Source organism: Dreissena polymorpha, chromosome 4 (genome assembly GCF_020536995.1).
Source record: "Dreissena polymorpha isolate Duluth1 chromosome 4, UMN_Dpol_1.0, whole genome shotgun sequence".
NCBI classification, from domain to species: domain Eukaryota; kingdom Metazoa; phylum Mollusca; class Bivalvia; order Myida; family Dreissenidae; genus Dreissena; species Dreissena polymorpha.
In genome coordinates this window covers 116,135,634-116,149,722 of record NC_068358.1, presented here as the reverse complement: position 1 = coordinate 116,149,722, position 14,089 = coordinate 116,135,634, and the positions used below count along the sequence as shown (strand labels likewise).

Below are 14,089 nucleotides of genomic sequence, written 5' to 3'. Positions count from 1 at the left end.
AATTTTGAAAATGAACATTACGTATTTATTAAACCTTAATCAAAGTTTGTTTCGATACATTAAAACAAACACAATTGGCATTTCAAGTGATGTAAAATACATGACTACTTTTTAGTAGTGCATACGAATATTCGCTGACACAGATCTGTCAGGGAGTTCGTCTGAAGGACACTTTAGTAAGTTTTTTCCTTTAAATGTCCGCTAGATTTTCTGTTTAAATAGAAACATTTCTTGATAATTCCAAAGTTAGTTATCAACACAATTTAATAGTTACAATTTTGAAAAGTAAGTTTTGACGGTGAAATTCAAAAATGCAATGCAATTTCGCGATGAAAACTCGGTACACAAGCTTTTAATTTACGATCTAGTTCGAAAATTCAGGTCAATTCGGCACGAAGCTTATTCGGCCTTAAATTGACCAGGCTTCTTCGGCCCTATGTTTTTATGTCCCCCACTATAGTAGTGGGGGACATATTGTTTTTGCCCTGTCTGTTGGTCTGTTGGTTGGTTGGTCTGTTGGTTGGTTGGTTTGCGCCAACTTTAACATTTTGCAATAACTTTTGCTATTGAAGATAGCAACTTCATATTTGGCATGCATGTGTATCTCATGAAGCTGCACATTTTGAGTGGCAAAAGGTCAAGGTCAAGGTCATCCTGAAAGGTCAGAGGTCTAATATATATCTGGCCAAAATCGCTCATTTTATGAATACTTTTGCATTATTGAAGATAGCAACTTCATATTTGGCATTCATGTGTATCTCATGGAGCTGCACATTTCTCATGGAGCTGCACATTTTGAGTGGTGAAAGGTCAAGGTCATCCTTCAAGGTCAGAGGTCAAATATATGTGGCCCAAATGGCTTATTTTATGAATACTTTTGCAATATTGAAGATAGCAACTTGATATTTGGCATGCATGTGTTTCTCATGGAGCTGCACATTTTGAGTGGTGAAAGGTCAAGGTCATCCTTCAAGGTCAAATATATGGGTCAAAATTGCTCATGTAATGTCACTTATGCAATATTGAAGCTAGCAATTTTATATTTGAAATGCGTGTGTATCTCAAGGAGCTGCACATTTTGAGTGGTGAAGGGTCAAGGTCATCCTTCAAGGTCACACGTCATATAGGGGGACATTGTGTTTCACAAACACATCTGGTTTACACATTTTCTTTTAAACTTAAATGATTAATACAGACAGTGGGTATCGGTAAAAATGTTTTGCCCAAAATTACAGCATCTTACAGACTGTTTCCGAATTGCAAAAAGTAAAAGAGGGCTGTTTCCCAATGGCAAAAAGTAACATTTTCCCCAAAAATCTGAACAAAATTTTCCCCAAATTATCTCAAACTTTTCCAACAATCTCAATAATAGGTTTATTTAGTTTATTATACAGCAATTAAATTCTCTAGAACTTTATAACATAAATTTAAAAAAGCAGTTAAACGTGTAGCTAAAGAAACTTCAGCGTACAGTTTATATAGTATTGACATACCTGTACGCTGAAGCCAACCCCGTATCGAAAGTCAACCAGAGTCGTAACATATTTATGTCACGCTATTAATCAAAGAATGCTCATTTTTTTGGATACATTTCTACATATATTGGTGAATTAATATAAATTACTGCATCAAGGAATATTTTAAAGTTCAAATGTTTCAAATGCATCTTACAATAGATGAAAATAACTCTCATCAGTCTGAAATTCACAATTTTGACGCCATTGTCGCTTTGTCACGTAACGAGTTTTTATTTGGATACTTTCGGATCGACCTTGACATTTTATGCTGAAATTGTAAACATAACTTTCATTTTCTGAAATCTATTATTTGTGATTGACAACTTACGTCTGGTGGATTATAAGACTGATTTCAGTGTGAATCAGGTAGTTTTAAATTATATTTACTTTGGGTTTGTATTTAAACTACAATTTGTTTACAAAACAAACCAGAATAATCTAAACTACCGGGAAATGTCATTCTGAATTTGAAAACACTTGAGCACATGGTATGTTTCTAAAAATAGAAATAACGTCATATGATCGTGAAATCTCCGGAGATTCTCATTTCAAGAAAGTGTGTCACATTGCTGTTTTTCTCGATATGTAAGAGCAGAATAGATAAATTTTAAATGTTTAAGATAGTTTTTTGTGAAAGAATATATCAGTTACATGTAAATGTGAAAAATGTCAATCTTTCCGATCAAGTGGTTGATTTGGGCAAATAACTGCTTTAAATGCTGTTTTGGACAGGTCTTTGTTAACTGTCAACTTTTCGGGAATTTCTGGTTGACTTTCATAATGGGGTTGGTCCATAACTATAAAGTCGCGCCAGTCAAAAATCATAAAAAAGCGACATTTAAAGTTTTGGCAGCCAGAACTATTAAACATGTACTTATAAACACTTGGTATTCTGTTTTTTTTATAATCTTATTAATATTGTTTACATTTTCCCAATTTCATGGTCTATCATGCAAAAAAAAACTGGTGGGTATAGTCTAGATGGGCAAAAAAACACACAGACAATATCAACATTTGATTTTGCCACCCCTGAAAACTTTTAAGTTTGATTATGTTATTTTATCATTTAAATAATTTCTGATACTTAGTGACACTACATGTAGCATTAAATTCACCTGTTTTGTTTTTTTATGTCTTAATTTTCTGTCCACCTTTGATAGTTACATTTGATTGATTTGGTTTAAGACTTGTCTTTGTGATTAATTATTGGTAAAGTCTGAAGTGCAAGATTAGGCTAGCCCTAGCGGTTTAAACCCTTTTAGTTTACCGTTTGACTGTGGTGATCCCATTGTTAATCATAGTATGGTTATATATGGTGCTACCTTATGAAAGAAGTGGATAAGAAAAGATTTCTCTCTGGTTGGTTTTTGGAGTTTAATTGTTTACTGTATTTAATCCACTGTCATTTTGTTTGTTATTTTACTTCAGGCCAAAATGAAGGTCTCTCAGCAACTTGGCAGAGAGCTTGGCCATCTTGGATATTCCAAAAGGATCATCAAATTTGGAACCTCACCATACGAACAAGTCCATTTTCCCAATGTTATGTACAGTGTTCCCAATGTTATGAAGAGAATGGCTAGACAGTTCTTGATAGTCGTTCCTCGTAAGTAATTTTTAGCTCGGCTGTTTTAGGAGAAAACCCGAGGTATTGTCATAGCCAGCTTGTCGTGTCGTGTCCATCATTGTGTCGTCTGCGTCGTGCTAAATTCTTAACATTTTGTCAAGCAGGGTTCGACACTAAGGCACGTCCGACAGACATTGTCTAGTAAGATCGGTGGTCGGGCTAGTAAAACTGCGAGCTAGCTTGTCCGACCGGTCGTACATAACAAATCTATACTGATTCATATAACTATACCTAACCGAAAACCTTTTTCTCTTAATGTGTAAAATAACTCTCGTATCCGTTATTTACATCAGAACAAAACTAGCGTATATAAATAAACGCGGAGAATTCACATGATTCATCGCTATTTTTAGACGCGAAGGAGAGCTTCCCGCAGAAATTGCTTGTTTCCATTGGTCAAGTTGTCATGAATATTAATGATAATCTGACGTGTCTTAGAACTTTACATCATGTTTTTACGACTTCTATTGACAATCGGTATCATCAATGTAAACATTTTGGCGTAGCAGACGAGAGAATGTTATTTAAAGAATGGCTTTGTTCAAGATTGGATTTTCATCCGACAAATAAGTTAATAAAGAAGAATCCGACGGTAAAACTGACACAGATTATGCTGGAAAAAGGGCATTGGAGCTGTGGTTGCATGGAGCACAGCGGTCAAGGAGGCCAGAATTTGATGACCTTGAATAAATGTCACCTGCTGTACAGACATCATTTATTTAACTGGTGATAAACAGTGAAATTATAACAAACAATTTATGTTGTTAAATAGTTTATTTTATTTTTTACTCTTTGCATCAAAATGACTTTTTTGTGTTCACTAATTATTTACTGATAAATAATTGATTTAACAGTTACACGACACAATTGTGTTTATTTGTTATGTCATTTATGGTCTAGTAGACATCATATTCGGGCTAGTACATTTTAAGAGGAGCTGGTCCGATGGTCTGGCTGTAAAAAAAGTTAATGTCGAACCCTGTCAAGGTTTTGAACATTGGCTCTACAATCAAAATGCTTCAACCTATAACTTTGAAACTTCATATGTAGCTGCACCTTTATCAGTTCTACATGCCACACCCATTTTTGGGTCACTAGGTCAAAGGTAAAGGTCACTGTGACCTCTTAAAAAAAGTAAAAAAATCTGTCAAGCTTTCATTTATTCAAAACTGCACCCGCAGCTGAGCGTGGCACCTTTTATGCGGTGCTCTTGTTTATGCCCCCACTTTATGGGGGGGGGAGGGGGGGCATATCGGTCAGCCTTGTCCGTCCTGCCATTTGTCACATATTTTTGGGGGGTTATGTGTATCTACACAAATATTGGTAGTACAGGGATGCAATTTTTCAAATACATGTATATTAATTAGAGTGTGATCTCCATATTTTGGTTTTGAACTATTTAATTTATCCCGATTTATAACCCCATTTTTTAGCAAAAAACAAAACTTTTTGTAACTTGTTCAGCACACAACTAAAATATTTTGGTTTGCAGGTTTTAAACACAGCTGAAGCGTTATGACCCCTTTTAAATGAAAACAGATCCTTTTTAGCTCATCTATTTTTTGAATTTTTTTTATGAACTATTGACTATTACTGTCGTTGGCGTCGGCGTCTGGTTAAGTTTTGCGTTTAGGCCCACTTTTATCATAAAGTATCAATGCTATTGCATTCAAACTTGGTACAATTACCAGTACTACCTATCATGAGGGGACTGGGCTGGCAAAGTAATATAACTCTGGCATGCATTTTGACAGAATTATGTGCCCTTTTTATACTTAGAAAAGTGAAAATTTTGGTTAAGTTTTGTGTTTAGGTCCATTTTATTCCTAAAGTATCAAAGCCATTGCTTTCATACTTGCAACACATACTAACTATCATAATGGAACTGTGCAGGCAAAGTTATGTAACTCTGACTTGCATTTTAGCAGAATTATGTGCCCTTTTTATACTTAGAAAATTGACAATTTGGTTAAGTTTTGTGTTTAGGTCCACTTTATTCCTAAAGTATCAAAGCTATTGCTTTCATACTTGTAACACTTACTAACTATCATAAGGGGACTGTGCAGGCAAAGTTATGTAACTCTGACTGGCATTTTGACGGAATAATGGGCCCTTTATACTTAGAAAATTGAAAATTTGGTTAAGTTTTGTGTTTTGGTCCACTTAACCCCTTAAGTATCATAGATATTGCTTTCATACTTGGAACACTCGCAAACTATCATAAGGGGACAGTAAAGGACAAGTAACATAACTCTGGTTGTCATTTTTACCGAATTATGGCCCTTTTTGACTTAGTAACTCTGAATACATGGTTAAATTTTGTGTTTAGATCCACTTTACTTCTAAAGTATCAAGGCTATTGCTTTCAAACTTCAAATCCTTTCATGCTATCATGAGGGTACAGTACCCGGCAAGTTGAATTTTACCTTGACCTTTGAATGACCTTGACTCTCAAGGTCAAATTATTAAATTTTGCTAAAATTGCCATTACTTCTAATCTTTATTTATGATTAGATTTGATTGATACTTTGACAAAACAACTCTTACCTGACATACCACAATAGACTCCACCCAAACCATCCCCCATCCCTCAGGAATCCCCCCCCCCCCATTTTTTTTTAAAATATTCATCTAATAAATGACCACCCCCCCCCCCCCCTTAATTTTTTTTTTGAAACATGGTTAATTTTTTTTTTTTTTTTTTTTTAAACACAATTTTTTTTTGTATTATTTTATTTTTAGCTCGACTATTATATATGAAATATATATAGTGGAGCTATCCTACTCATCCTGGTGTCTGCGTTAGCGTGCAAATGTTAAAGTTTTCGCACTACCCCATTTATTTTCATTGTCCCTTGACATATTGCTTTTATATTTTGCATACTTGTTTACCAACATCACCCCAACCTATAAACAAGAGCAGACAACTCTATCAAGCATTTTGTCATAATAATTGCCCCTTTTATACTTAGAATATGCATATTATTGATAAATCTATGTTAAAGTTTGTGTACTAACCCAAATATTTCCTATATCCTTTGACATATTGCTTTTATATGTTGCATACTTGTTTACCAACATGACCCCAACCTATAAACAAGAGCAGACCACTGTATCAAGCATTTTGACATAATTATGGCCCCTTTTACACTTAGATAATTGAACATTTTGCTTAAATTTCCGTAACTTCTTTATTTAAGATCACATTTTATTATTACTTTGACAAAACAACACTTACCTGAATACCACAATGGATTCCACCCAAACAATACCCCACGCCCCTACCCAGAATCCCTCCCCCCCCCCCCAATTTTTTTTTTAAACATCATCTTATAAATTACCACACCCCACATTATACCCCCCTCTCACCCCCCTACCCCCCCCCCCCCCCCCCAAATTTTTTATATTTGTTTTGCTTTTTTTTATTTTTGAACAATTTCCCCATGATGGCTTACGTTATACTGTCAAGCACTCGAATAGTCGAGCGCGCTGTCCTCTGATAGCTCTTGTTTAACTTTGTGTAGAACTCAAGAAGTATTGCTGATAGAGAGCTAAACTTTATAAGCATATTAATCAGCATGAAAACTTAAGAACTTACATAATGCGGTTTGAATATTTTTAAAGAAAAAATAATGTAATTTTAAATTGTGTTGCTAGTAACTAAAAAAATATGTTGCTTGAGGTCTGAAATTTTACTAACAAACCTCAATATCTTGGTTCGGAAGTTGTCTACAAAACAGAAGTTGCAGCTCCTTTTTAGCTCACCTGAGCACAACGTGCTCATGGTGAGCTTTTGTGATCGCTTTATTTCAGTCGTCCGTCGTGCGGCGTCAACATTTTGCCTTGTGAACACTCTAGAGGCCACATTTATTGTCCGATCTTCATGAAACTTGGTAAGAACATTTGTCCCATTGAAACCCTCGACTGAGTTCAAAACTGGGTCATGCTGGGTCAAAAACTAGGTCACTAGGTCAAAAAAAAGAAAATCCTTGTGAACACTGTAGAAGTCACATTTGATGCCCAATCTTCATGTATCTTTGTCAAAATGTTTGTCTAAATAATATGTTGGTTGAGTTCAAAAATGGTTCCGGTCCGTTGAAAAACATGGCAACCAGGGGGCGTGGCAGTATTCCTTATATGGCTATAGAGAAACCTTGTGAACACTCTAGAAGTCACAATTTTTGCCCAATCATCATGAAACTTGGTCAAAACATTGGTTTCATTGATATCTCGGACGAGTTTGAAAATGGTCCAGATCGGTGAAAAAACATGGCCGCCAGGGGGCGGGGCAGTTTTCTCTATATTTCCTTATATGGCTATAGTAAAACCATGTTAACACTCTAGAGGCCACATTTATTTTCCACTCTTCATGAAATTTGGTCAGAAGATTTGTCTTATTGATATCTTGGATGAGTTCGAAAATGATTACCTTTGCTTGAAAAACATGGCTGCCAAGGGGCGGGGCATTTTTCCTTATATGGCTATATATAGCTATAGTAAAATTTGTTAACACTCTAGAGGCCACATTTATAGTCCGATCTTCATGAAACTTGGTCAGAAGATTCATTCCAATAATATCTTGGAGGAATTAAAACTTGATGCTGGTTGGTTGAAAAACATGGCCACCACGGAGGCGGGGCATTTTTCCTTATATGGCTATAGTAAAACCTTGTTAACACTCTTGAGGTCACATTTATTTTCAGATCATCATGAAACTTTGTCTGAAGATTTGTCCTAATGATATCTTGGATGAGTTCGAAAATGGTTTTGGTTGCTTTAAAAACATGGCCACCAGGGGGCGGGGCATTTTTCCTTATATGGCTATAGTAAAAACCTTGTTAACACTCTAGAGGCCACATTTATTGTCCAATCTTCATGAAATTTAGTCAGAAGATTTGTTCCAATAATATCTTGTTATCTCAGGTGAGCAACTTTTGGCCTTTCAAGCCCTCTTGTTTATAGTTTTTTTAAACTTTTGTCACACATCACATAAACAAGAAATGTTCCTAGATGCTAGAGGACTGAAACTTTTAACCATATTAACCAGTCTGTGAACTTGTGCACCTCTCAGTTTGGTATGTTTGTCAAATATGTGTGAAGTTTTCAAAAGAAAAAATGGAATGTGAGGGCATCCATGTCCTAAGGACATATTTAATCTATCACTGGCAGTGCATATATTAAAATTATAATTGTGTTTGTTGACAAATGTGCATACACTGGAGACAACCAACAAATAATCATATTTTGTTAAATTCTTTGTCTATAGCACTTCAAGCATTATAATCAACCCTTTCCCTCTCAGAGACAAAGTGAAAATGGCTATGTTTTGTGCAAACAGCATAACACCAGAACTGCTTTTGAGTAACTCGCAGTCTATTCAGGTTTTTTGCTGTTTGCTGCCCATCAATGTCAATAGGTTGGAAATGAAGGCTTTAAAACTTGATTCTAGTAAGAAAGGTCTTTAATTAAATTTAACTTTCTAAGGGATAACAAACATGACAAATATGTATCTAAGTGGTAAAGGGTTAAGTGTTACGAAGTCCAAATCATGTGCATGTTAAATAGTATTTTTCACAAAGAAATTATCCAACTTGGTTTTCCATTGCAGCATTGAGTCTTGGGTGGTATTCCTACATATGGATGAAGCACGCAAACCACGAGTCCAAACGGAAGAAACCAACAGACTACGTCAATGACAGTTAAAGAACATTCAGTGTGATATTAATATGACAAGTTACCAGTTGAAAAGTGTTTCAAGACATTGAGTATCTTTTACAGACATGAGAATTAACACCTGACACTGTAGCCATGATTTGTGAATAAAATACTAAAAGTTCTTTTTCTTCTTTTTGTTTTCTTTTCAAGAGCTCTGTATTAGGTGAACATTAAGAAAGTGTAAATCTTGCCTTGTGCTGATAATTTCTGGGCACTGTATCTTAAAACAAATGCTTATTCCTTGTAAAACAAAAGACAAATATACAGCATGGGATAGGTTTTAATAGTGTATTTGCTGTTAAGATCGGCGACATCACAAAAGTGACAGCCATTAACACATTAATTGTTGTAACAACTATAACTAAAAACATTGTAAGTATGCAAGTAAACTGTCCATAATCCCTGCAAAATAATTGATTTGTATACATAAACATATAAATATATTCAACCTTTACTTAACAATATATTTCCTTCACAAGCACTACTTATACATGATATTTGCGGTAAAAATACGTCCTACCACTAGTAAGGCCATTAGAATTATTTTGTAAGCCTCAATCTGGGAGCACTTAGCTTATTGCTAGTGCTTAAAGTGTTATCTTGCTTATCAGGGACTTTTTATGTCCCCCACTATAGTAGTGAAGGGACATATTGTTTTTGCCCTGTCTGTTGGTCTGTCTGTTTGCGCCAACTTTAACATTTTGCAATAACTTTTGCTATATTGAAGATAGCAACTTCATATTTGGCATGCATGTGTATCTCATGAAGCTGCACATTTTGAGTGGTGATAGGTCAAGGTCAAGGTCATCCTTCAAGGTCAGAGGTCAAATATATGTGGCCAAAATCGCTCATTTTATGAATACTTTTGCAATATTGATGATAGCAAGTTGATGTTTGGCATGCATGTGTATCTCATGGAGCTGCACATTTTGAGTGGTGAAAGGTCAGGGTAAAGGTCATCCTTCAAGGTCAGAGGTCAAATAAATGTGGCCCTTATCGCTTATTTTATAAATACTTTTGCAATATTGAAGATAGCAACTTGATATTTGGCATGCATGTGCATGTCATGGAGCTGCACATTTTGAGTGGTGAAAGGTCAAGGTCATCCTTCAAGGTCAGAGATCAAATATATGTGGCCCAAATCGCTTATTTTATGAATACTTTTGCAATATTGAAGATAGCAACTTGATATTTGGCATGCATGTGTATCTCATGGAGCTGCACATTTTGAGTGGTGAAAGGTCAAGGTCATCCTTCACAATGTCAAGGTCATCCTACAAGGTCAAACATCATATAGGGGGACATTGTGTTTCACAAACACATCTTGTTTTCTACTGGATTTTCGTTAAAATGTGGAAAATGGACAGGCTAATCAGGGCAGACACTTAAGGCACAGGAATTATTCCCAGTTTTCCCTGTAGAGAGGATCACTGAGCTCTTTTTATCAGTTAAGGTGAACATCTGGGCCTTGTCTCCTTAAAGAAGTGTAAGCTGATTTGTGTAGCTTAACACTCACTTATCATAGAAATATCAATAAGTGACATGTGAAAGATACCAAAAATTGGATGCAGTTACCAATGCATAAAAAATGGTTCAAATAATTGAATATTTCATAATTGTATTGTAAGGTAAATTTGTCAATATATGATGTTTTGCATATGGAGAGAAATTAGTGGCAAAAGTTGAAAAAAATAAGATTAATGATTCAGTACAACAGCAACAATGCCTTAGTCAATTTGCATCACAAACAAATATGCCCCAAACCATACATTTTATTATATTGTTTCACTTTCAAAGGATCTATAAAAATGAGTTGTGGTCTGGAAAATTGGGCATAATGCATGTGCGTAAAGAAATATCCAATGGCTTGTTGACACTGCACATGCTTATTAGGGACGGTTTATCAGGGTTGACATTTTTTTATATAGTGATTTTTTTGTGCCTTTTCAAAAAAAAAAGCCAGTCTATGCAAGAAGAATTTCCCCTGCTCAACTCAGCATGTGCAAACTGCATTGGCTAAGCTGACAAGCTAACAAGTTTAAGAAAACTCAATCAAAATTGGTAAGAGAATAAAACTACATGATTAAAGACAAAACAAAAACTTACAATTGTACAAAAAGTTGTATGCTGACGAGACTGATGTTGATAACATCCTTTAAACAAAAATAAATTGAAATGGTGTGATATGTTAGTCGAGAAAAAATAATGCAAATGCACAACATGTCATTTAAACACGTTTAAGACAAGAAAATTTGTGCTGGTAATAAACACAGGAAACAGAATAAAGTATGTGATACAAACATTTATAAACACTATAATAGTAACTATTTAAACATTTGAGTATCCATTTTCCACTATATTTCCTACATCACAGTGTCAAAGTCGGGTCTTAAATTAAATGTTGACGTTTAAAACATATAAATAGCTGTACATGCATACATATCCCACTTACACAAATTGGATGCTGTCCAAATCTTTTTTGAAATAATACCTCCAGCATTTTGCTATGGTGTTACACCACTTAACATTTAAATAATAAGATTGTGGAAACTGTCGTGGACAAACAGGTCTTATCCGATTTGCAGCCAGCGTATCTCGAAACTAGCCTGTGCTGTCTGATCAGGAGCTATTCGGTCCACTATCAAGACGAGCAAGGTTTGACGCAGTGGAAAGTGTAGCCAGGAGCTACTCGGTCCACTATCAAGACGAGCAAGGTTTGGTGCAGTGGAAAGTGTAGCTCCTGACCAGTTTGCGAAAAAGTGCTTGCTGGTTTGGAACTTTGCTGGCCACATATGGCATAAGATCCATTTTCGTATAACACTATCATTTAACATCATAATTGTGCTGTTAGTAATATGGTCAACATTTTTCTTTTACCTAGTTCAGAGCTTCAAACAACTCAACAATTGTATAAGCAATCGAGTACAAAGAAACAAATCTGTTTGCCTCAGGTCCCAATTTTTCATTGAGCAAGTTTACAAATTCACAACAATATGAACATATTTAACAAGAGGAAACAAAAACAATTGCACTTAACAATAACATTTCAGAACTTGTAAAAAAAACTTTATTTCCATTTGCATGGGTTTCAAGTAAAAACGATTTGTAAGTTTTTAACTAAACTTTGGCTCTGAACTTGTTTTCTAATGCATAAAATTTTCTTTCAACAGACCTTTGATGCTATGAATAAGGGGTACAACTAATGTACATTTATGAAATATCACAACATTTATTTAGCCAAATGTTCCAAAATGAAGCCATGGATTTAGTTAGAATTATGTAACATTGCAGAGCCCTGCATTTACAACTGTCAGTAAATAAAGTTATGAAATTATGTAAATAAAATGTGATAAATTTTCCGTTCAGATACCTTAGTAATAAAGAAACCACAACAAAGTAACCTAGTAAATATAAAGGTAAGGTAACCACAATTTTTCATCCTACAACATCTGAACTGGCAATGGTATATGAAGCCCAGCTGTGAAATCATCCAATGGCGGAGAATTTCCTGATCCATTTGGAAACCAGTCATCTGTGACATGGTGCGAGTCCACTTTGTTGATGATCTTGCGAGACAGGTGATAGGAAGACCTCCTTTCAAGCTGTGAGAGTACCATTAACACTTGCCTGAAAGATAAATGGGTTACATTACATATTATTAGTCCCCTACTGGTGAAACCGGAGAGGGACTTTTGGTTTGCGCTCTGTCAGTCTGTCACACTTTTCTGGATTCTGCGATAACTTGAAAAGTTCTTCATATTTTTTCATGAAACTTTAAACATGGACAGATGGCAATATGGAGATTGTGCACGTCATTTCATTTTGTTCCTAAGTCAAAAATTCTGGTTGCTATGGCAACAATAAACTGCAAATATTGCTGAAAATGGTGGATCCTGCTTAGGTAGGGGACTTTTATTGCTTGGTAATAGTCTTGTCTATCTTAGCATTTTAGTGTTTATGAATTGCCAGTGGATTTCACTCCTCCAGTCATTCTCTGCTAATATATGGTCATTTGTGTTAATCAAAATTAGCCAAGTTGTTTTGGAAAAGATGTCATGTAAAGGGATTGAGTTTGCACAACATAGGACAGTCCCATAAGCACACCAGAGAAATCCAAGCTCTGGGCCCGTATTCACCAACCGATTCTTAGACTTAAGAATAAAGAATAGACTTGGAACCAAGAATAATGTGTTCCATTGTTTGAATATATACAGACCTCCACTGGTGATTATGTCATTAACAAAATGTTCTATATGAAGAATAATATAGATAGAGATGTTAACTGCAGAGTTTGACTGAAAATTAAAGAAATTATTGAATATTCTAATTTAAAGAATTTTCTTTATTTTTAGACTTAAGTCCAAGAATTGTTTAGTGAATACGGGCCCGGGTAAGCTAAAAATAATTAGGTGTAGTGTGAAAATATTGAAAGGTATCAGTCAAAACTTGTAATCCTCTACACAACTGTGGAAAAACATTCATTATCATTATGTAGGTACAAACAATGTTGACTGGTCACTTTTTACTTACAAAATTATTGTTTCATTCAATTTGCTTTTAAAAGGATTTTGTATGGATCAGCTTTTTTTAAATCAGCCTTCCACTGAGAAAACTGTGTTCAATATGAGTGCTTAAGGTACCTCCCAGCTAAGCCTGTACAGGAAGTCTCACCCACTGAGAAAACTGTGTTCAATGAGACTGCTTAAGGTACCTACCAGCTAAGCCTGTACAGGAAGTCTCACCCACTGAGAAAACTGTGTTCAATGAGACTGCTTAAGGTACCTACCAGCTAAGCCTGTACAGGAAGTCTCACCCACTGAGAAAACTGTGTTCAATGAGAGTGCTTAAGGTACCTACCAGCTAAGCCTGTACAGGAAGTCTCACCCACTGAGAAAACTGTGTTCAATGAGAGTGCTTAAGGTACCTACCAGCTAAGCCTGTACAGGAAGTCACACCCACTGAGAAAACTGTGTTCAATGAGAGTGCTTAAGGTACCTACCAGCTAAGCCTGTACAGGAAGTCTCATCTACTGTGTTCAATGAGAGTGCTTAAGGTACCTACCAGCTAAGCCTGTACAGGAAGTCACACCCACTGAGAAAACTGTGTTCAATGAGACTGCTTAAGGTACCTACCAGCTAAGCCTGTACAGGAAGTCTCACCCACTGAGAAAACTGTGTTCAATGAGACTGCTTAAGGTACCTACCAGCTAAGCCTGTACAGGAAGTCTCATCTA

The 14,089-nt window shown here is 35.6% G+C and overlaps 1 protein-coding gene and 1 long non-coding RNA gene across 4 annotated transcripts in view; one reads left to right on the top strand and one right to left on the bottom strand.

Moving 5' to 3' along the window:
* The first annotated feature begins 36 nt into the window (after positions 1-36).
* LOC127879436 (uncharacterized) lies at positions 37-8,977 on the top strand. Its single transcript, XR_008049088.1, has 3 exons — positions 37-176; positions 2,946-3,120; positions 8,750-8,977. It is a non-coding gene; the product is annotated as an uncharacterized LOC127879436 (long non-coding RNA).
* Positions 8,978-9,118: 141 nt separating this feature from the next.
* LOC127879412 (calpain-15-like) overlaps positions 9,119-14,089 on the bottom strand; it is a 31,020-nt gene continuing 26,049 nt past the window's right edge. For all 3 annotated transcript variants that reach the window (XM_052426218.1, XM_052426220.1, XM_052426219.1), the window contains exon 13: positions 9,119-12,483. In XM_052426218.1, the coding sequence (XP_052282178.1) occupies positions 12,297-12,483 (187 nt within the window). In that variant the 3' untranslated portion in view covers positions 9,119-12,296. The remainder of the gene's footprint in view (positions 12,484-14,089) is intronic.